At 37.4% G+C, this 24722-nt stretch overlaps 1 protein-coding gene across 3 annotated transcripts in view; it reads right to left on the reverse strand.

The window, feature by feature from the left end:
* Positions 1–20563, reverse strand: part of LOC107668373 (unconventional myosin-X-like) — an 80770-nt gene extending 60207 nt beyond the window's left edge. For 2 of the 3 annotated variants that reach the window (XM_016460215.1, XM_016460214.1), the window contains exons 1-2: positions 20272–20563; positions 1763–1861 (exon numbers count right to left, since the gene is read on the reverse strand). In XM_016460215.1, the coding sequence (XP_016315701.1) occupies positions 1763–1861; positions 20272–20292 (120 nt within the window). In that variant the 5' untranslated portion in view covers positions 20293–20563. Of the gene's footprint in view, positions 1–1762; positions 1862–3278; positions 3342–20271 lie in introns of those variants that run through there. The other variant, XM_016460216.1, reaches the window with a different exon arrangement.
* Between the last annotated feature and the right edge of the window lie 4159 nt (positions 20564–24722).

Consider the following 24722-nt stretch of genomic DNA (forward strand, 5'->3'; position numbering starts at 1 on the left):
GATAGATAGATAGATAGATAGATAGATAGATAGATAGATACGGTAGATACAGGCAGATAGATAGATAGACAGATAGATACGGTAGATACAGGCAGATACAGGCAGATAGATAGATAGATAGATAGATATATACGGTAGATAGATAGATAGATAGATAGACAGATAGACAGATAGATAGACAGATAGACAGATAGATAGATACATAGATAGATAGACAGACAGACAGACAGACAGACAGACAGGCAGACAGAATGTTAAAACGAAACATTTGTTCACGATAGACTGAACAAACAAATGACAGACAAAATAATAGAAAGAATGGAAGAATGAACGAATAATAAAACAAACAAACAAACAAACGAATGAAAGATATAGCTATAGAATGAATGCTACACAGGTTGGTAGAAAGGACAATAGTTGGATAGACAGATAGTCTGCATGACTCTGTCGTTCTTCTGGAGGGGCCTGAGCTCGACCTTCACCCCAGACATGAGCAGTGTGTCAGTCTCTCCACGCCTCACTGAACTCTACTCACACACACCCTCCTGATCTCTGCTGACCCCTGCTTCACTATGGATGCCACAGTAAGCTTGTTAAATAAAACATGTGATGGGGTCCCGTGCACTTACACTTTACTATGCAGTTTTATGAGCCAGGCAATGCACTGCATGCTGGGAGCCTCATAAGAGTCTAACTTGCGGTTTGGGGTGTTAACACTTGGAAATGAGAGATTTCATTTTTCATGATCAACTGTAGATGGTATGGTCTCTGAATCCCTCTCTATGGTCACATAATGTATGCTTGCTTAAATTTTTGAGCTAAACAGACACACAAATTGAATGTAGAAGAATTTCATAATGCGGATTAAATCCAGAATTTAAAAAACTGAAAGTTTAAACAATTATGTAAATACTCAAATACTCAACTATGCAAATGACAATCAGTCTGAATTGATGTAAATGTGGAACCAGAATAGTAAGAAAGAAATCAATTTGCGCTGTAGCTGTATGTTCAGAATGACACACACAGATCATTAATATGCATGCAAATTCATGCAAGGCTGCCTGTAGCAAGATGGTCCATTTGTTCTGTCAAAATGTGCTGCATTAATTTGAGCAAAAATACAGTATAAAGAGTATATAAAGAGACAAATAGAGAGACAAACAGACATAGACAGATAGACGCAGACTGATTGAAAGAGATGAAGATTAAAAAACGTATCATATGAAGTCTGCAAGTGATATTTAAACATATGAGCTGAATGGTAGGCTATATCACATTCATACATTCTGAAGTACCAGGACAAAGCACACGCCACATGTTGACACATCTGATAAATATATTCTGACCTGCATTCTCATTGTGCAATGAGAACAGGATTTCCTCCAGACACAAAGCTTTAACAGAGGACCATACTGATTAAACACACTGGCTAAACTTGGCTCCCTTATGGACATTCCTGCTATTCATCTCAAAGGTCCTTCTGTAGTGCTGCAGATCAGTCAAACCATACTGTACCTGCACAACCTCACACAATTAAGACCTTTACGTTTATCTCTCTCAGACAGATAGGCAGTAAAAATTCATTAAGAATATAATGCCAAAAACAATGACACAAGCCTGTTTAGTCATAAATAAACATGGAGTTAGGATGTTAAAGATCTTAAAGAGGTAGTTCATCCAAAAATTAAGGTTGAACTTAGGCAAAATATGGCTTTAAATATGTTTCCTAAATGTGTTTTCAGCAGACGATCTTTCTTACCTCTCCATAGTCTGTGGTGAGGATGAGGGTCCGGTCATCACAGCAGCTGACGGTGGAGGGCAGGAGCTGCTCCTTAACCCGCACCCACACACGAGCTCCCTAAAAGACAGACAAACAGACCGTATGAGGCACGAAATACTGCAAACCAATCAAGAACAGCCAGAGAAAGGCACACACACTAAAGATCTGGCTTAAGACAGACAGACATTTCCTTCCCATTGCGGCTGATACAGAAATTAAATATGTATGTATATGGAGCAGACAACATTTTGTGCTTCTAAAAAGAGCTGAGGACAGAACAAGTTGATACAGAGAGAATATCTGTGAGCAATTTCAATTGATCCAATAGCAATCAGCGATCTCAACCACAGCCCATCATGGTCTTTCCTTCATCATCATTAATGCACCACAGCCATTCTCTGTGCTCGCTACGCTTTCATTTCATAGACATACAGTGGTGCATTTGACTGGGAAAAAGCTCCCTCCCAATGGGTTTAAACGCACATTGTGGGCACATGGGCAGCACAGAGCACTATTCATGCCAAGAGCACATGCTGCAAACCAAAGCAAAGTCCTTTGGCAGCACCAAACCCTGCACTTGTCTATGTGTAAAAAGACATGGTTGTTTCTCATATGAGTGTTATGAAGGGGCCTTTGCTTGTGCATTCGCCGCCATAATAGGGTGTTTTGAGTGGATGCCAAGGTGTTGCTAAGTGGTTTCTAGACCCAGCGGTTTCAAGACCCAAGTCGGCTCACTCTGAAATGTAATAGCAACTATGCCTTTAAAGTTAGGCATGTGTTCAAAATCTCTGATGATGAAAACAGCTGCAATGAAAGGGTGGTCTAGCTATGCTTTTGTCTAATTGTGTGGCATCCTTTAAAGGGGTCATATGATGCGATTTCAAGTTTTCCTTTCTCTTTGGAGTGTTACAAGCTGATGATCTTTAAAAAAGCATCATATGACCCCTTTAAACAAAGCCGCCAACTTCCCTGTTTTCAATCGGAAGGCCAAGAATGCAGAAAACGGAGATGTAAAAACAGGAAGACACAAGTCTGGCTGCTAAGACCACTAGTCATTTCCTTTTGTTGTGAACCCTAACACTGTCTTAAGGGCCGTTCACACCAAGGACGATAACGATAGCAGTAACTATAACTGTAAAGTTTTAAAAAGTGTTTTAATTCTAGAGGAATAGCCTCTAGAATTAAAACACTTTAACATCAACACCACAACTATAATAATAATAATAATGATGCAGAGGAGTGATGTTGCTGGAATCACTTTCAGAACAATTTTTTGTCAGCTGATGATCGATAAAAACATTGACAGCCAATCAGCATCCACCTGACATTAAATAGCTCAAACATTTAAAGTGGCAGATGACAGAACTGCAGTGCATGCTTATAATAAACGGAATAAACCAAATATAGGTAGCGTTATCTTTATAGTTATCGCTCTTGGTGTGAATGGGTTTTTAGTGTGTATGGTGTGCCAGGTTCTGATGGCCCTCACGCTTACACTGACAGGCATAAATCTTCACAGCGCAGCCATTCAGGCGGCCAATGGAGTGTTGAGAGAGTAGTTTGTCCAACAGCACATGAGAACCAAAGGATCAATGGGAGCGGCTTCCACCAGGAAACCCAAGCCCCAAGGTCAGAGCTCAGAGATATCAATCCTCATTAACTATTAATAATGACCTGACATGTGCAACACAACTGGGTCCCGTAGGCAGCATGTGCAGGCAAACACACAATATACATCCACTCTTTCCAAAACACACTGTATGAAGATGATCATAGACACATGATCCACTGGAAAGGAGACATGGATTATAATGAGGCCAAACATATTCAAGGTTTCAAGTGAAGGCATTCATTAAAGGGACAGTTCATCCATAAATGAAAATTCTGTTATCATTTTCTCACAATCATGATGTTTCAGTATTCAAACCCATTTGACTTACTACTTACTACTTATACATTCTTATAAATTTCCCCTTTTGCATCCAACAGAAGAAATTCTGTTGGATGCAAAAGGGGAAATTTATAAGAATGTTCATGCTGCTTCTTTCCAAATAGTGATCAAAGGCTGACAAGCTCCAAAATAAGACAAAAGACATAATTGAAGTAACATAAAAGTGGTAAATGGTGGTTAGATTTCAGTTTGCTCATCACAAAGATATCACATGACATTGTACGACTTGGAATATAGTGTACAAATTGTATGCACTTCTCTGATCATTTTGAGGTGCTTTTTGTCATTTTTGGAGCTTGACAACACCTAGTCGCCATTCACTTCCGTGGACCCTTTTCACAGACTGTGGTGATGCATTTCCACAGTCCACAGTTATTTACTTTAAAAAAAATCTATATTTATTGTAGTCTCCTGTTTACTACTATAGAATACTACCATTATGTAATCTCTTTTCCATATGTGCCACAGAGCATCATGTCCTGTATCAACAGGATCTTTTTCAGATTTAAAAAAAAAGTCTCAAAGCCTTGCTAAATGTAGCACTAATGCTCAGGGACTATGGGACTGAGTTAAAAGGGCTTGAAGAAAAGAAGAGGTGGAGAGGTTAAAACTGTATGCTAATGTGTTTCCCATTGTTTGATGAGCAGAGGAAGAAAGCTAACATTCAAATTCTCTGACATGTTCAATCATTACACATGCGTGAGACTAAATATGACTACCTCCATCAGTTAATGTGTGCCACAGGCGTTCACTGCCCGAACACAATCAGCTCCAGACAACAAAATACATTTACTTACAGGAATACAATTAAAGCAGCTAAAGGGAATCATTTTATTGAGCTGAAATCATGGATTAGATGAGAGAGATCAGCCAGGTCTGTGACTGGCACGAGAGGAAAATTACTTAAGCACAGGGCTCAGAAAAGCTGTTTCACGTGACATGACCGAACTGAATTACATCTGAAGCAGGGTCTACGGATTTAAGATCAGATGCCATTGCTACAAAATTCTCATTTACAGCATTCGCACTTAATGGCACATGGTGCCACTGAATTACTTGTGTTTAATCTCATAGATTAAAGGAACAGTTGATTGACTACATTAAAAGTGGTGGGATTATTCACTCTTCTTTGTGATTAATTTATATAAATAATAAATGATATGGGAGTGAATAAGACCATTAGTGCATGAAACCAACTCAAAAACATCCAAACAAAAATATGACAGTTCACAAAGATCACAAAATCTTCCATGATGGATAATAATTCAGCGGTATTTACCATAAATAAATGGGTATTGTGGTTTGGTCACTTTAATGATTACTACATATAAATAATAAAATACTGGTATGGGCAGGAGGACTAATGTCTTAACTTCTTCATGATGTAGATAACTGTGGTTCAGACTGCTGAAACCTTTCATTATGTGGTAGAAGAATAAGGATTAGCTTTCATGGAATATTCAAGGATAATTTTGATGTTTCCCTAAGGAATGCTCAAAGAATTAATGTTAGGCATCATGAAAAAAAAACTAACAAAAAAAATTAAACATGACCAGGTAACTTGTCCATATGGTCAAAAATAATATCTCAAATCGGGTGGCTTGTTGAGAGGTATGCAACTATTTTTCAAAGCAATCAGACTTACGATTTTGCCCAGTGGATGATAAAATCAGTGAAAATTTTCATATATCCCCAGATGTATCTGTGTTTTGAGTTTGAGCTCCGTCAAGTTAATTCTTTGTCGTCTAATTTTGTTATCTTAAAATCAATTTTATACACCATCATTTTCGTTTCTATAACGTGTGAATATATCCCCTATCGTATTCTACAACAAAAACAATCAGAGCGCCTTGTTATCACTAGCTCTATTTTTGACTTCCCGATTCAGGTATTAGCATATAGCCCGCTAGCATCGCCAGCGTGGTTGCCGCTAATCTCGCTTACATTACTAATACACTATTCACTGTTACTTGCTGGTGACTTGACTTGACTTGACATGTATCTAGGGAGCAGATTATCATAGATACTAAAAAAACAACCACCCTAGCAGTTGATCTTTCAAGTCTACAGAGAGAAATACAGCCAAATAACAGATGTTCTCTAATCAAGGACACACAAGGAGCACCAAAACATGTGACTTTTCCCCCATGACCCCATATAAAGGCAGAATGGACATATATAAATTATACTTATAGCATCTGGCCCAGTAAAGCCATTGTGCTCAACAAACATCTTTTTCCCCAATTTTTTTTTTTACTGCATTACCATGTAATCTTATATTAAATCATGCTGAAACAGCAACAATAGGTTCTTCCTTGAGGTCCTGTATTTCATATTTATTTTGAGAGATCTCAAAGGAGGAGATGAACAACTCTGAAAGTCTTATAATATCCCCACTATAATGACAGCGTTTAAGACCAGACATGTTTCCACTGGCACTGGCCATATGATGTCATCGATTATGTGGTGAGGTTAACAGATTTTCCAGAAGCGAACTCCATGATGCGTGCCTCTGAAAGGACAGCAGTGTAAACCTGCTTTGTGCATGGGGTGCATTGTACAGGCAACAGATGGTCACAGAAACACAAGCCTCCACCTCCTTCCATTCTCTCCTCCACTTCCATCATTTCATCCCCTCCTTCCCCCACCTTTCCATCACATCAGCCGTCTCAAAGCAGAATGGTCATGCTCGCGTCCCAGAGGGCAGATGAGCGGAAATCCCTCAACAAAGGCCAGCTGGGCAACTCTGAAGCATGGTTTTGTCTGTCAAACTGCAGCACACGTGCAAACAAAATAATTCCTTCATATTATATTGTATATTATAGCCGGAGACATTAATCAGCTCCTTTCAGCTGGAACGCCAGTGGATCAATAGTAGACTCACATTCTGCTCTGCTGTACATACATAGCATATCTTTGATTTCATTATGACCAATTCATCCGTGCATGGGTTTCATTTTTTTTTTTAAGTTTTGATCTTGTCATTTTTAATCAGAATGTCATAACTCATCTTCTATTGAAACGACAGACTACTCTCTGGATTCTCCAAACATTTAGTCAGCTTAAAGCCACCTCTTTCTTACAATCGACTGCAAGCTCACATTCAGATCTGCCTTTATCCAATCAATAACAAGTGAATAGAACCTTACACTTTTTTATGTTCCGATAATCTTTCAGAAGTATGTCACAATACGGAAGAAATAATCTGTCATGCTATCAAAAAAATGAACAAAATTCAAAAGCTCTTAATTCTTAACAGTAACTGTTCACTGTTAACACAGAAGAGTAAAATGGTCCCTTGGACATTAATACAGAAAACACGGTTTAAAATGCTCCGTCACTCTGAACCCTCACAAAGGGCTACTATTACCTCTGTGTGTTTAACGGTGCCAAATTTGGAGGAGATTTGCTAATTAATGAGCCTGAAACATTAATGAGACTACACAGTGCAAGGTGGCGTGTCTCTTTCTCCTTGTGGCAGGAAGCCCAAGACCAAGAGTATCGAGTGATCCAATCAAGTCAACAAAAGAAAATTAATCAACGTCAACAAAATTAGATGTTATTTGGCAATTAGTCCTAAGCCAATTTATTTTTTTCCACTCAAACTATTACTTAGCCTGGGATGACCAATTATGCATGAGACATCAAAAACAGAGGGACAGGGAACTTACTAGACATTTTGTTTACAGTTTTTTTCAATTGCTAACATCCCTTTGTCCAATCTATAATCACATTTTCAAAACTCTAAACACAATTAGCAAAACATCCGTCTGTTGTGACCATACCATTAACACAATTCATGTTGTTTTCACACAATATTCAGTCAATTAACATGTTTCTAAAATGCGTAAATTTTCTTTTCACACAAGCTTACCCCATACCAAAATCATGGATCTTTCTTATCTTTTTTACAAATGCTTAAACACAGCAAGACAGAAATGAAGGCCTAATGTTCCAAACTTTAAATATAGTGTAAAGCCTCTACTTCTGCAACAACAGCAGCTCAAAAGTATTGAAAAAATCTCTCTATATAAAATATCGTAACAACTGATAGGCATTTTTAAGTAACAGATCACTGGAATATTTAGAAACAGTTGATTCCAGTCTTGGGGGAATAGTCAGAAACATATTACAGTGCATGTGGCATACCATACAGTAATTCACAGAGCTGATTAAAGACAGTGACAGACAGCACTGTTTTTAACCAAAAATCAGAGTGATTGACAGAGCTCGGGAAATGAGAGCATCCAAGGAGCATGTGAATGCCATGTATATTTATTTTTTATATTTTTAATGTTCTTTAATGTTATACATCATTTTTTATGTGGCTCTTTTTTAAAAAGTATCGGTTCAGGCACTGGTACCGTTTTAAAAGTATCGATTTGGCACCAGTATCGGAAAAAAAAAATCGATACCCAACCATACCATTAACACAATTCATGTTGTTTTTACACAATATTCAGTCAATTAACATGTTTCTAAAATGCTTAAATTTTCTTTTCACACAAGCTTACCCCATACCAAAATCATGGATCATTCTTATCTTTTTTACAAATGCTTAAACACAGCATGACAGAAATGAAGACCTAATGTTCCAAACTTTAAATATAGTGTAAAGCCTCTACTTCTGCAACAAAAGAGCTGATAAGAATTATTTTAATTACTGATCATTGAGAAATAGCTAATTCAAATCTTAATGAATAATTTCAAGTCTTTCCATTACATGGCCATGCACAATAAAAAGGCACTCTCTGGATTGGTTTTGTTCAAAACAATACAGAACAACACAGTGAAGCAGAAAAATAAAGAAAATGTCTGGACGAGGGAGAGGAGTAGTTGGACCAGGACTGTCTGGTTTGGTTCAGCTACCAAATCAGACATCAAGAGACTACAACAGACAGCCAAGACTGCTGAGACGATTATTGACCCAACCTCCAAGATCTGTACACCTCCAGAGTAAGGAAAAGTGCTAAGAAAATTATTTTGGACCCCACACATCCTGCCCACTCTCTCTTCATACTGTTGCCTTCTGGTCTGCGCTACAGACCATAATTTTCTGTTTTTTCTTATAGTACTGTTATAATTCCTGTGTATGTCTGCACTGTCATGTATCTTTGCACTATGTCCATACTTTCTTCTGCACTGGAAGCTCCCGTCGTCAAGTCAAATTCATTGTGTCTGTAAACATACTTGGTAATAAAGCTCTTTCAGACTTTCTGACAAAGGAGAAGGAGAGGTAGGGGGCAAAAGGCAAAGGGCTGTATGTTTTTTTTTCACACACAGAAATTTCATTTTGCCAATAAAGCCTTGACTGCAGCAATTCTGTCACTTTTCTTTTACATTCCATAAAGTACTGATGACTCCTTCACTATGCAGTACACATACGATCTAAAATGAATTCACACATTTACACACACAAAAAAAAAAAAGTAGAGATCAGCTGACTGAATTATTATTATTATTATTAATTTTATTTATTTTTTTTTAAACGGATCTCATATTATATGTTCTATACAGGTCGAACTGAGACATGACAAGTAATGCAGTTTTTGTAATGCCATTAATTGTTATCATTTTGACAGTCTATGCACTATGATCGACTATATGTTCCTATTGAATTGAAAACCTGTGCCAAGGTTTTGACTGAATGACTCGATTTTTTCGAGGGTTTGCTGTGTTTTGATAGAGTTAGTAAATGTAGAAAAAGGTATTCGGCATTTTGAAACGTAGAGTTTGTATTTATTTAACAAAATGTGGTTTTGGCCAGAAAATTAACTATTTGGCTAATTGTGTGATGTAGGTGTGTTGCTGTGTTAAGAGTTTAGAAAAAGTACTTTAAGTATTGGTAAACGCTTGTTAGCAATTGAAAAAAAACGGTAAGAAAACTTGTTTCAGAAGAACTCCTGTGGACTTCACAAGTATCATTAAGACTCTTTTAGAAAGCAGCTGGTCACATTACATTTCAAAGAGATTTCTGCACACTGTTTAGATCTCAAACAGTGACACTTATTCAGATTATCATAACAATACTGACACCTCCGCTGACCTCCGGCTCTCCTTCAGTGCAGCTGTGCAGATGTGAAGAGCTCTTCACATTACTGAGGGCCTCAGCTATACTGAAGAGTAAACTGTCTGATGAAACTCAATACTGACTGACTTTAGACTGCACAGTAACAAACACACATACAATTTAACAAGTCTTGGTTTAATCTGTGAATTGCATAACACTATGCTATAGTTCTTGTAATTATCCTAAGACAGTAATAGAGCAAAAAACAACCATGCAAAACATTTCTTTGAACTCATTCCAGCAAAACCTTTCTCCATCATTAGGACTTCTACTGGTCCAACTGCTCATTTACTGTGCAATATGACAGATGACAGTTCAAAGCTAACAGAAAACTGCACTTTCATATTTAAAATCAGTCACTGGAAAGTTTTAAGTTAAGTTGCAGAAACATGTCCAGGATCAGGGATTTGATCTACAGAATAGTGAGTGACGGAAATGAAGAGAAATTGGCCAAGAAATGAGTGAGATTACGGGTTGGTATCTGATTAGATGGACTGAAATTACTGCTGACCTTACAGGCTCAAGTTAAAAGTTTTCCAGATCGACATGTTAAAACAGTGTTGATGTACCACGAAGGGTTGGTTTAGGACAGTCAACAACTGACTAGCCTGTTGTTGTTTTAGCTTTCATATTGTAAGTGACTGAAATTGGGTGAATTTAGAGCTACAATTATTTCTGCAACAAATATACAAATATACACACAGTATATATATATATGTGTGTGTGTGTGTGTGTGTGTGTATACATAATGTCTCTACTGTCTTTAGTGGCTTCCTAAGACTATGATTATTCATTCAGTTAATGCAATATTCAAAAATACTTTTGCACATGTCTAAACACCTGCTCAATAGTCCAACTCTGGATTCCATTAAAATACATGACAAAAGCAACTGAACCACACAAAAGATTAACGCAAGCCCAATCTATTGCAAGAGGGGAAACTGTACCTTAGGATGCCTATTGTATGTCACATGCTACCATAGCCGCCAAGTGGAAACAAGACAGCTCTCCCTAGTCCCTACCCCGTGTTAACCTCAACCTCCCCAGACCTGCATGACATCATGCAAGCCAATGAGAGCTTTGCCTCACCTCAAATCAAGGTCCCAACCGAAATGATGTTTAGCATCCTTTGGAATAAAATTCCTAATGGTGAGCACAAACATTCTTAAACTCTGGGACATATTTCAGGAATGATTTGCAACAAGCGTCCTTACGTCATGCTCAAGCAATACTTTTACAACATTAAGAATTTAGAACATGTAAATTCACAGTTGAATTGACAATGTAGAGAGAGTCAGAGAAGGAGAAGTGTTTTGTAAAGGATCAGATAAACAGCCTTGACGCACCGTCACCAGGCTGACAGCAGTATGAATAAATGATGTAAGGTGCAGCTGATCAGAAATTAGCTAATGGAGAGATCCTGGCCCCAGGGGAAGGACACTTCCCAGACTTCCCCCAGACCAGACAATAGACAGAAAGAGTGCTATTAGCATTGAGAGATGGTGACACTTAATGGTATTAACCTTACAACTGAGATGTTTGACTGATTTGCATAAAGCATAGCCTGGAGTCTGTGATTAAGTGTCATGACAGGTTGTTTTGTATTCTAAATAAAAGACAATTGAAAATGAAAAAAGGGAATATGTAACATTTGGTGCTGCAGGTACCACAATTAAGCAAGCGATATGGACTTTTGAAAAGAGCGCTGACTGGTGGAAATGTGACATAACAATCCATCACCCAATGAATGATAAAAAAAACATGAAATTTGATTTCAAACCACCAACGGAAGTGGTTTAGACTGGGCCATTTCCGGGGTATTTCTTTCTGGTTAAAAGTACAAAAAACAAGTTCAGTTTTTATGCGTACGCTATAGGCAATGCATACATTCTGCAAGAGTGTGAGTAGAAACACAATGAGGGTGTAAAGGCAAACTAATGAGTATGAGTTTACCTGATTGACGCGATGATGTTTAATATCCCCAACAACCTCTGCAGTCCAATTTAGGCACTTAGCAACTGCCTTTTTCAAGACAAGTAAATGCTGGTTGGTTGGTTGCCATTTCTAAGCCATATCAGCTTTATTTTAATGGTGAGTAATATGTTGAAATGGTTTAAAAGAGTAATTTAAAAACCCTATACAGGTTTCAAAGTTTTCAAGACATGTAAAAGCTTTTTAAAAAATCACAAGGGGATATTAAGAGGGTATTACTATTTTGTTGCAGAATAAAACCTAAAAATATTTAGTATTAACCACAGACCTTATTTCAGACGTTTAACCAAAATACCATTCAAAAAAACGAACTGACTTCAGGACGATGGAACTGGAAATGCTAAAAATGCTAACTCGTTTCCGGGTTTATGGCCTACAAAAAGACATTATCCCTGCAGAACTCTTTAGTGCAGACACTACACAAGGATGAAACTTCCAAGTGTGCAAGTGTTGAGTGCCCATGTTCGTTCATGCTATCAAATGGAGAAAATAAAGTACAATCTGGGCTTAAGTGGTGAAGACTGGATGCTGGAAGTTGGACAAATTGTGTCCACACACATCCTTTACCACCTAAAGATAAGCCAAATACTATATTTAAGCAAAGTGTATTCAAATGAACAACAATCTCAAAATGAAGCGTAGTATTTTGTAAACAGCTGTAGCTCTATGTACAGAATCACACCACAAACATGGAGCACATGCAATCGTATAAAGAAATGAGAGGGGAGGGATGAGTTCTTACTGATGTGGCAGATCTTCTCAGTAGTAACATTAAGACACAACAGCTGTTCAGATATAACTGGCTTTTTTAAGAGACCAGCCCTCAGCTGACAAAGCACATAAGAGAAGATTCTCCTGCACCAAAACATTTCCATGAGGAAATGATGGAGACATGCAGTTCTGTCCACAGTCATTAGCATCTCAAAAGCCTCTGATGGGCCTGATGCCACTATACTGCATCTACCTTCATCTCACACACTGTACAACAGCTGTTGTTGAGGTTTCATCTAAGTCAGATTACTGCCATTTTGCACTGATTCCTTCTAATGTGGAGAGCATGAAAAACAAACAATAAATGTTGACTAAAATACAAAGACTTCAATTCAGCATTAAACAGTCTCATAAGCTGCATGACAGTACAATTTATTTTTTCCACCTGGATCGCTTAGCTACTGGTGTTCTGCTTAAAAAAAAAAACTAAAACTATTCCAACATCCCTTATACATCAGCAAATTTGAGTGATAGTGCCACACAGGTCGTGCTACCCACTGAGAACATAATGAGAAGTGCATTTCTCTGATGGAGGAGTTGGTTGGGACTCCAAAGCCTCAAGCTAAATCTGCTTTGCCACATCCAGTATGCACTCAGCGAGCTTGTTGATCATCTAATGATGACTATAAGCAGTTTAAACACCATTTACAGACATATTTAAAGTCACATATAACTAAATTAATTACAGTTATTTCAACATGGTAGGTTTCACAACAATACAGAGGGACTCAATTAGGGTAATATTCTTAAATACAGTGGCAGTTTAATGGGATGGCAGGATGCTTGAACCCGTTTTTTTAACCTATGACTGTATTCCACAACATGTCACAGATGTCTCTCTGTGATGTCTTAATCACAGGGCAAAACTCGTGCTAAAATAAGAAACCTGCCATCTGGGCTGGATAAACAAATACATGTTGAGTTTTTTTTTTACTCTAGATACTCTTGGTCTCCAAGTAAGTGAGGATTATTGATATTTCCTTCTATTAAATGGATATTCACCTAAAAATAAAAATTATGTTACCAATTACTTAAAGTCATGAGACGTTTGTTCATCTTAAGAACAAAATGGTACAGATTTCTTTCCTCAAAATCATTTACACTTCATAAAACATTGTGAAAGTAATCCACATGAATTGAGTAATCCAAGTTTAACACAATCACTTTATATGACAAACATATTTATTTTAGGCTATATAATTTTCATATATAAACACTGATCAATGCACATACATAGAGCGCATCAAATATGGTCAACAGAAGCTCAAAAGTGCTTGCTTGATGCATGAGAACCAATGACGTTTGTTTTTACATAGCATGTATGCATTGTGTACGCATTTCATTAACTGCAGAAAATACCACAGAAGATAGATAAGTCCTGTATATACCAGCAACATACATTTTTCATAACCAGCTTAAACATATCAGCCATGGAGCTGTAGAGTCCAGGTCAAGTCACAGGTGGTGTGCTAGCATTAACAGAGTAATATTCCAACTATTATGAAACAAATCATTGTCAGGTCATAGCAGAAGGATGATAAACTGAAGGATGATATTACATGTCAGCTGTGCAACTGCTTAATCTCCTTACAGATAAACCCCTGAAACATTTAGAAAATATTTATTTAAAAAATATATTAAAAAGAGATGAGTACAATTTCTAAACAAACATTGTCAAATATTAGATAAAATATATAAATACAAATGTAAAATAAATGTCCTGCACAATTAACCATACCCAGCAGCTCTTCTGTTTTTTTTTTTGGACACCTGTGTGTATAGACCTCAGTGAAAATGAGGCCTTCCATGGCCCCCTGTGAATCTCTCTGGGGTCTGGTCAGGGGATCGTCCTTGTGAACAGATTACAGCACAAGAACTGATAGTGTTAATCAGAGCTTTTAAAGCCTGTCTGCTACACCCGTCTGCTCTCAGTGCCCCGAGCTACAGCCGCTGACAGGGGCACATAAATAATGCTGCACCGTCACCAGAAGGACAGGAAGGATGGGATGGTACAGTTATTATGAAAAGGTGGGTCTACCTGGCCCCGAGTGGGTGATAATTGTACAGATGCTCTATTATGCCAAAACATTCAAACATTCATGAATCTTTCTCACTGGAAAACTGTTTTTAAAGTCACTGAGCTTCCTCTATAAGGGTTTTAGCAGATAATTTTTCTTGAACTCTCGCAGGTCTAAAGCAGCAGAAAGTGATCTCATGCTGCAATAAAGGTGAAGAAAATCTGTTAAATGTAGCTCGCTATCAAAGATCCTGTTCTCTAGAAAAAAATAAGGCATGACTAGTTCAAAATGAGCATAGAAAACAAATGACAATCTACAATCAGATGACTAAAATGAAATTAACCGTGTATGATCACATTTTGGAATTAGCATAATGACTACTTTCATATGAAGGTGAATGGAGAGGCCAAATCTGAAGCCCTCCTGCCTATGCAACACATATTGTAACTACAGAAAAGATGAAAAACACAAACCAACCCAAACACTATCCACCAAAAAGTCTCTCAACCAGACAACCTTTAATAGTCCTCGAGCTGCCTGAATGGTATATTGGCACAAACTGGCAGCTCCTTCCACATAATTTGCCCCTTAGGCAAAACAAAAGCCTTTTCAATAAGCTCAATTTGGTGTTGATGGCGAGGATCCACAGCCGCTGAACCTCAGCAGGGTGCAGGAGCAGCGGCAGATGGAGATACAACTAACTGCAGAGGTACAGTATTAAGAAATGAAGGGGGAAGGGTGCAGTGCACACACGAGCCTCAAAGGAGATGACAGAGGAAGCGCTATTTGCACACACCGCACCCTTTAAAAGAAACTGCAAAGTGTAGCTAAAGAGAATCAGTCCCGCACATTGCCATTAATGCCTTTAATAGTGTAGCTAAAATAGCAAAGTCTGGGTCAAAAATGACTCCAAAATGTGTTCTTTGAAAAAAAAAAATGCTATAGAAAATAGTGATTACAATGTACAAAACAATGAATTACCTCTCATTGTGTCTAAGAGTCTACTACCTGATCACAACAAAAGGAACAACACTTACTATATTCAGTAGCTCAAAATGTATGTCTTAAAGGGGTCATATGATGCTGCTAAAAAGAACATTATTTTGTGTACGGTTTAAGGTTCAAAAAACACATTATTTTCCACATAATGTAAAAAATTGAAATCGCATCATATGACCCCTTTAAACAAATAAACTCCATACAGCACACCAAATGGGATGTGTTCTTACCGAGTCATGCCTAAGATTTCTTGAGCCATGGACATTGTGGTTTACTGTACAACGTTTCCAAAAGGGCTCCAAAACCGCCATCCTGTGATGAGAACATCTGAGAGTCTTTTTCTACCTTTTTTTTTTTTGGATAAAAAAAAGAATGGCACTTGCCAACTTAGGCAGTTAAGGTGATTAAACTCCATAATGAACTAAAAATGTATCAACAGATTGGCCACACAAGACCAATTAAGCCCACAAAGTGAACAAAGAGTTGGATTGGGGTCCATCTGGGTTTGCATCCAGATGCACACAACAACCTAATAACCATGTAAAAAAATCCAACAAAAACTGGTCACAAAGAATAAATCCTGTCAATATACACACACAAAAACTGTATATGACAGACAAGCTTTAATAAATAAGCCAGTCCTGAGAATAAGTGAGCCATGCTAAAGTCCAGGCCACAGTGAAAGGGATTAACATGACCTTGTGGGATGGCTGCTGTACTTATGTAGCCCCACTCCTGTTCAAGACTGGATCAACTAGCAATCCGGTTTGAACTGATATAACTCCTGCACGTGTGAGAGGACAATCCATAATTCTTCACACCGACATGCAGCATGACGAAAGCACTTACTAAGCACCTACAGTAATTCCTGTGACTGATTAGTCATATCATAAGAGATTACAACAATGCAACTGGGTGCCTGGAACCTAGAACAGCTTTATTGAGAATAAACATGCAAACACCAAAAAAACATTCTCGATATATGGATTCTCCTTAAGATGATATGTACCCATGTAAGGTATGACAAACAAAATAGATGTGGCAGGAAACAGGAATACAAAAAAAATCTATTTTATTGTTTTGTTCTTCCTGTCTAGTACGCCCAACAGAGCAAAGAGGAAAAGCTACGATTTCAGTTGCCATCAACATCTCAGCACCATTAGAGGTTGCCTGAGGAAGTCAAAGCCACACTGAGAAGAATAGTGTGAAACCCAAACCAGAGGAACTTCAAATCTAAGAGCTATGGGGCGACCAAGAGGCATGGCTTGGAATCTTGGGTCAGGGTTAAGGAGACTGAGATCCTCAGGACAGGAATGTATCTGGAAAAGGAATCCGGTGTTGGATGTGAGACACTCTTTCGAGAGACACTTTAAAAGTAGGAATTCCTTTTTTAAAGCAGGTCAGCTGTTGTTCCAGGCGACATGATCACTACATCGATCCTTTTTTTAGGTTGCTCCTATGAAGTGGACTTTGTGGGTATTTTTAACATAGCTGACACTGGACTGAGCCGGAAATGTATTTGTGGTTCTGTTAATGAATGGACGCATGTGCTGTTTGAGGAATGAACTGCATTCCTCAGGTCAGTATGTCAGCGAGAAACATAAACATCCCTGAATGCTATGGATGGGCATGAGTGCCAGAGTAAATGATCATGTACAGTAATTGCGAGACTCAATTTCAAAACAATTTTATTTCTATATGCAGGAACATGTCAAAAAGGGGCCTCGTTATTTATTTTGTGTTTAGTTAAAGCATCATTTCCAGCTGTATCTTTGGGTCCAGTTTGTCCAGTTTCCGTCAATATTATCCAAATTATTTCACTCCAGTGCAGAGGGTGTTCATCCGGGATGCATCTTCCATTTAAAAAAAAGAAGTAGTCAAAAAATACAATGCATTTTAGTTTTTTTAGCGATTTACTTGTATAAAAAAACTGGTAACTTTTTACTTAAAGCCTTTATGTATAATGCGTTATAAAAGTAGTTTTAATGCATTAATTATGCCTTGTAATACACCTTATAATGCATTGTACAATCTCATGAATAATTGTAACCACAGTTAATACATTATAAAACTTATCAATTCATTGTTACACTATGCATTTCAAATTCGGTTATAATTATTTATGACAAGATATAATGTATTACAATGCACATTATGAATAATTATAATGCATTATACCCTTTAATACCCCTTTATAATGCATTATACTCAAAGGCTTTAAGTAAAGTGAAAAACTTGTGTAAGAAAGAACTTCCACACACTACTCAAACATGCATTATTACACAATTTTATTAGCAATGTTTCAGTCATTTTACGGTAAGCCTGAAGGAAGGTTGATTGTCCAAAACGTTGTTTCCAAAATTTTATAATGATGCAAGTTTGAGTAGTATGTGGGATTTATAAAAAAATTTTGAGTATACTTTTATCTGACGCACCTATGAATTATTCGGGTACAAGGCACTATATGTTCAACTTATATAAGAAATCATTTGAAATAGATACAATATAGGCAAAACTTCCTCAAATATGCTGTAAAAAAACACATAGCGGAATTCTAACTTACACAGAAATTTCGGCAACTGAAAATATCTATTGAATATTCTATTGAAATAGTTTTCAAGGCTGAAATCATTGACTGAAACAGCACTTTTCCAGTTACAAAATTTGACTGTGTCAACATCTATTTCATGCATAACATGGATAAGCTACAACAGATAAACATGTCAGTTCACTGCACTTCAGCATGACCAAAAATGATGCAAGAGTAGCAATATGTAAAATATGTTCAGCTGAAATATCCATATGCTGCTCATTATCGAAAAATTACTATAGTTTTAGTTACTACAACTGCATTTATCAACTGTGAACACAACACTCTGAACATTCAGAACATTCTGAACACTCACAACAAGTTCAATTATACCAAATACGCAAATTTTATTTTAATACATTTTTAATGGCTTTTTAAATGTTTCTAATTTATGTTTCTAAAACACCCTATATGTACTGTTCTAGAGGAACACAGGGTTAACTCTCACTTTAAAGCCTTGATGAGACTATCACAGGTGGGAGAGCTGAACGAAACGAGAAGCCTATATGCTTCATAAATCTCTCCAGGGTGGATGAACCCACTAGTCTGTCTGGGAGCAACCAAACGTAGTCATAAGGATCAGTAGCCATGGACAGGTAAGCTCCAGCAGGATCTAAATGACACACTCTGAGTATTCAATAGTTTAGTGACTCAGCAGCTGGCAGAGGAAGGATGAGGGCTTGTCTCAGGGAGAACGCCAACTGGAGGGGAAGCTAGGGATTTGGCAATATCATTATGCCTTGTCCCAAGTGTGGATTCAAATGGGAAAGAAGGCAATGCTTTGACATATCAGTGAAACATAACAGTGGGAATGTTAGTTTAACCCTGAATTATAAATCATACAAGCAAAGTGAAGAATCTTAAGGTTACAGCTCAGAAAAATCCATCCTGATTATCAGACACATTGTTTTAATAATTCCTTCCAAACCATACTTTTAATTCATGCCTCAATAATTCTGCTTTAGATCTGAATTTAAATGCTTTCAATGTTTCAGATTAATTGAAGCCACACTGGTTAATGAATGTGGCCTTCCTCCTGACAGCGGCCCATGTCTATAAATAATCATGGAATGTTTGCTTTGCTACTTCTAAGCCTCATCATTCCGGCTGGATCTTAGATGTGTCTCAGACCCTTTCTGTCCTCCATCCACCCCAGACAGATGTTTAATTATTCTTCCCATTCAGGCCTGCTGTTGTCTTCCAATGCTCTGCGATGAAAGCCCAACTTTATATGTGGCTTCATATCTCACAATACAACATACAGAGTATTTGACTCTGTCTAATAAAGTAAAAGGGTTGTGTGGAAAATAGCTGCCTATTTAATGAGGTACAAATAACTATTCTTTAATTAGACTCTTCAAAACATAGACCACCAAAGTTTGGAGACAACAATACATGCAGTGCAAAAAGTAACTGTTTAAACCTGACACTGTATTGTGATTTTTGAGATTTTTAAAATGTATTTCTTTTGTCTACCACACTGACCTCAATAACTACCCTTTGGTGGTCTGAAATATTGGAAGGGGGTTTTTGAGGCTATCTAAATGCTATACAGTAGTATCTAGTTAATACTGCTGCAGTGGGTCAGTGTGTTGTGTGTGAGGTCTGAGCTTTCATTGCCAGCAGGTTTGTTCTCATGCTGACACAGAGACAGAAGAGCAAAGCAGACAGAGGGAGGCATGAAACACATCCTGGGGGTCCTCACTGGGGCATTTATGATAATTTTACTCTGGATCAAGATGGTATTTTGTTCACCACTTTTCTGCAAGCACTATTGATGTTCAAAGGCAGTGATCTGGTGTTAAATAACCTTTGAACTGGTAATGAATGTGAGAGGGACTCCCCATTTTTTCTCACCTGAAGTGACAGAAAATCCTAACTGGTTTGCCACCTAATAATTAACCACAGCAAGTACTGTTTACACTTTATAGACCATGTTTTTATAGTTATATTTATGAGGAATGTACAACAACAATTTATAAATATTTCCCTTTTATAAACTTGAAGTAAGCTCAGAAATATTATTTTAAAGGCAGCACTATCACAAAGGAAACAGGGAGAGATGGTTCCAGTGAAGTGTTCAAGTTTTCCACCCACCTCAACAAAGAAGGTATCCATCTGTATCAAGGTCCTGTCCGGTGTTTGGTGCTCTGGGTACCACTGACTCCGTACTCTGTATAGATGCTCTTCATTCACGCGTATGCTCTTCAACACCCAGCTGAAGTCCCCATCGCACTGTCCAGACAGTAATTCCTCTGAATAAGCTTAAAGTTTTGTTCAAACACTCTTGACAAACTGATTCGGAAACCGCTATGAGGGGTGGATGTCTCTTCTGTGAATTTGAAGAAGCTCGTGTGTATCAGCGGCTCTCGCAGCGTGCGCTGGTGTATCTTTGTGTAGAGAAAACACAGAGGCCACCGGCTCATTTGGGTATGACGGCTGGAGGCGGGGCTTGGCAACGACACTCCGCCCACTAGACACACCCATGTGAGAGCGCTAGAGCCGCCTATAGGACAGCGTAATAGGAAGTTTTTTACCTATAAATGAAGTGCTCTGGCCCCAAGCTATTTTTCCCCGGGGAGCAGTTAGGGGTTCGGTGCCTTGCTCAAGGGCACCTCAGATGAATACCACAAATGTATTCATAAAAAAAAGATACAGACAAAAAGATGAGTATTTAAGTTGCAAATTAATGCATGTGTATATGTGCTTGTGCTGTTAACAGTTTTGTGTGTGTGTGTGTGTGTGTGTTTTTTGTTGTTGTTGCTCTTGCTGTCTTCATATATTCCCCTAATTGTGAAGCCTGAATAAATATACATTTGTGTTTTAAATTTTAAGGCACAATAGAGATTTTGCAATTGTCCTCAGAAATTGCTCAGATTTATTATAAATATATAAAAACTTTCATGGATTTTTTTTTTTTTTTTTGAGCATTTCAATAGAGAGAGAAAAAATAGATATCCAGGGAATTCTATTTTGGGGAAAATCTGGAATGGCTTTGACCCACTTAGTGTCTGGATTACCACTGTCCTCTTAGGAAAGTCACCCAAATTCAACCTAAGTTCCTACATATCGGTCATCACTGTAACTGTAAAAAATTTAAAGAAAATTAATAACATATGCTAATTAACAACTCTATCTATAAAATATGCATACAGGTATTTACGTGTAATAATAATATCAAATCAATATTTGGGAATGGTTGTGAATGATATGATAGAATGAACACAATCAGGGTCCACACCCTGACATTCTGTTAGTATCAATAATGAGAGCCACTAACTCAGCTTGTTTGACCTTTACAATGGGGTTAATTATATTCAAGTGAGCTTCTATGAATCTCTATTAGGAGCTCCTCTCAAGTCACAGGCTGAGGGAGGTCTGTCTGTATGAATGTGTTGCAGCTGCTCTTGCTGGCACTGTGCTATGTGACCTCTCTCCTTTAAGTTAGCTTTCTATCAGCCAGGGTTGCAAGGACAGAGAAAGGCCAGAGCAATATTAAACTAGGTTTAAACAATGATACACTGAACACATTGTGTATGCAAAATAATGTTGCATGTAACTGGTTGTTCATCAGACTTTTGCTGAGCTCTTTACTCCGGGAGTTTGGGACACAGCATGAATGTTTTAAAATGACTTGGATCCCCAAACTACAAGACTGAACTCAAAAGTACTTTGATAGGCCCAAATTTAAGTGCAACAGTCCTTGAAAATGTATATCCTATAAACATTTTAAGATATAAAATTAGATTTGGTTAGATAAGAATCAACTAAAATGGAGTCAAGCGATTCTTCTGGGGATAAAATAATGTCCTCCCCCAAATTCCATTCTGTCTGATCCATAGCTTTATATTCAAAGTGCTCTGTCATAAAAGCACACCGTAGGACTTGGGAGGACATTAATCTCTGGTTGAGTGGACTGCGAAAGATGTAGAAGCCTAAAAGATGCAGTTCAAGTAGCATTGCTCAGATTCAATCGTGATTTTTAAAGTGAATACAATTTATATGGCAGGCTTAATAAGATTTCTTGTAAACAACTGTGACAACCGTCATCTTTATAAACTTATAAAATGAAAGAGCGAAAATTGTAAGACATTTAACAAATGTTTCTTGTTCCAAAGATTGCCAGACAGGAAGTAGTTACTGCTTCTGATCAAAGTTAATAGAGAATATTCAGTGCCATCTGTGAGGACAGACTTGCCTGCATAAGCAATTACAGAGATGCTAACAATCATAAGAGCTGCAAGCAGGAATAGACTCTGAAAATGGTTGCCTATCTGGTAAATTTTGTATATTTCAGTTATTAAAGGAATGGTTTGCCCAAAATGAAAACTTGTTGAAAATTTATTTTGTTACAAACATGCAGCTTTTTACTTCACAAGATGTTAACTGATGGATTGGAGTCGTGTTGTGGATTATTGTAATGTTTTTATCTGCTGTTTGGACTCTCATTCTGACGGCACCCATTTATTGCAAATTATCCATTGGTGAGTAAATTTCTCAAAATCTGTTCTGATGAAGAAACAAACTCTCTTATATGTAGGCTATTGATGCCCTGAGGGTGAGTTATTTTTGGGTGAATTACTCCTTTAAGAGGAGATCAGCCGCTGTCATGTGTAAACTACAGAGAACATGTTTTTCATTGCATTCTCTTGTATTTCTGAGCCTGGTTTAACCTAACGGGTTCTTATGATTTAATCCCACAGTAAACAGCCCAGTCAAACTGATTACTTGAGTAGGCAATGAAGCGCATTACCTAGATTTATATCTAGCTCTGTTCAGACAATCAGACTTTATTCTGTGCAGGTTTCAGATCTCTCTAACAACAATTCCAAATGCTGCTATAAACAGCCATCGACTGTGTTTGCTTTAGACTGAGGCATGTGGCTGGAATGGCATCAGGTGCCGGTGACAGATCCCAGCAGAAGTAGATCTGTTACTGTAAATGACAAATTTCATTTACAGTTGCTAAGTTGCTGAACAGTGCTATTCTGTTATATTGCTTTGTGCTAATTTACCCAATAATTTATAACAAGTGCTGTTTCTTTATGTAGTAATTCAGATTACAAATTAAAAGAAAATCTGAATGATCAGTTTCAATTTAAGTGGGCTATTATGACACTATCAGTATTCAAGGATGATGTACATTGTCTGTTTGGATGGGTGAGTGTTGTGTTAAAGTGGTGTACCAACCCCCATCTATTTCAGCAAACACAAAAGAAAGTAGATTTGTAATTAGTCTCACACCATTTCATAATCTGACCTGGTTCAGCTGTGTGGTGTACTTGCTGAGTTGCATTATAGAAATTCCAGGTCACCAAATAGATGAAGTCTGGTGCAATACCTGAGCTCAGACAAAGAGCTCAGACAACGGCAGGCAGTGGGGTGGCTGCCACTGGCTAATCAGAGCAGCCCATTAGGAAATGGGGGAGGAGAACAGACTGAGACAACCTGGCAGTGTTTCTGTAGCCCCCATAGCCCTCTGGAGAATATCTTCATTAACCAGCACCAACTCTATGTGATACATGCAGTCATTTTATCATTTCAGATTCAGCTTTCAGAAAAGCGTGTTTAAGAAAACAATAAAAATGCTGGATGAAACAGGAATAATATCAAAAATGTGTTAAAAATAGAATTATAAAACAAATGAGAAATGAGACTCGTTTGGAAAGTTTAGTGACAGTGTTTTATACAAACAACATTTTAATCAATATGCAATCATTTTAATTATATATGTATATATTTTATGATGATTTGATAATGTAATTGCATATTGATATCTGTCACTCCAAACTCATTAGATCCTGTCGAAGACAAATATTTAAAAAAATAAAAAACAACCATTTTTAATACATATTTGATATTATTACTGTTTCACTCAGCATTATTATGGTTTTCATTTCAGATTCAGCTCATTTCAGAAATCACACAAAATCAGTTTTTAATAGGTTTATACATCTAACATTATTCTAATAATCTGTAACGTGTGCTGGCTGTATAATCAAGCGCACGATGAAAGAGTAGCTTCAAAAGGGGTATTTAATAATAAATCCAGGAGAATATCCACAATTCCATCAACACACAGCAGCGTACAAACAATAGCAGACAGGGAACAGAGGGAAAACTAAGGGCTTAAATACACAAACAGGGCAATTAAAGAGAAACAGAACAGGTTAGTATAGGACTAATTAACAAATCAGAAACCATAGAAACAAACAAGGGAACACAGGCAAACTGTAAAGCAGAGAAACCAAACCACAACAGAAACGTGACATAATTGTAGAAAAATATACACTTTTAATAAATATATTCATAGTATATTTATTATATTAAATATATATATTTTAATGTTGCCTTAATAATATCATGCTTTATATTTTTCTCACATGGTCGGTCAACTGGTCTTGACTCTTTATACATTAAAATATACATATTTTAGTAAGATCATCATTTTTGGGGGGTCTGGGCATTAAAACGTTTGAAAACCACTGGCCTGACACAAAGTAAGCAAGGACTGCAACTGAAATGCCCTCAAAAAAAAAAAAAAAGAG

The sequence above is a fragment of the Sinocyclocheilus anshuiensis genome, unplaced genomic scaffold (genome assembly GCF_001515605.1).
Source record: "Sinocyclocheilus anshuiensis isolate Anshui unplaced genomic scaffold, SAMN03320099.WGS_v1.1 scaffold1237, whole genome shotgun sequence".
Classification (NCBI taxonomy): domain Eukaryota; kingdom Metazoa; phylum Chordata; class Actinopteri; order Cypriniformes; family Cyprinidae; genus Sinocyclocheilus; species Sinocyclocheilus anshuiensis.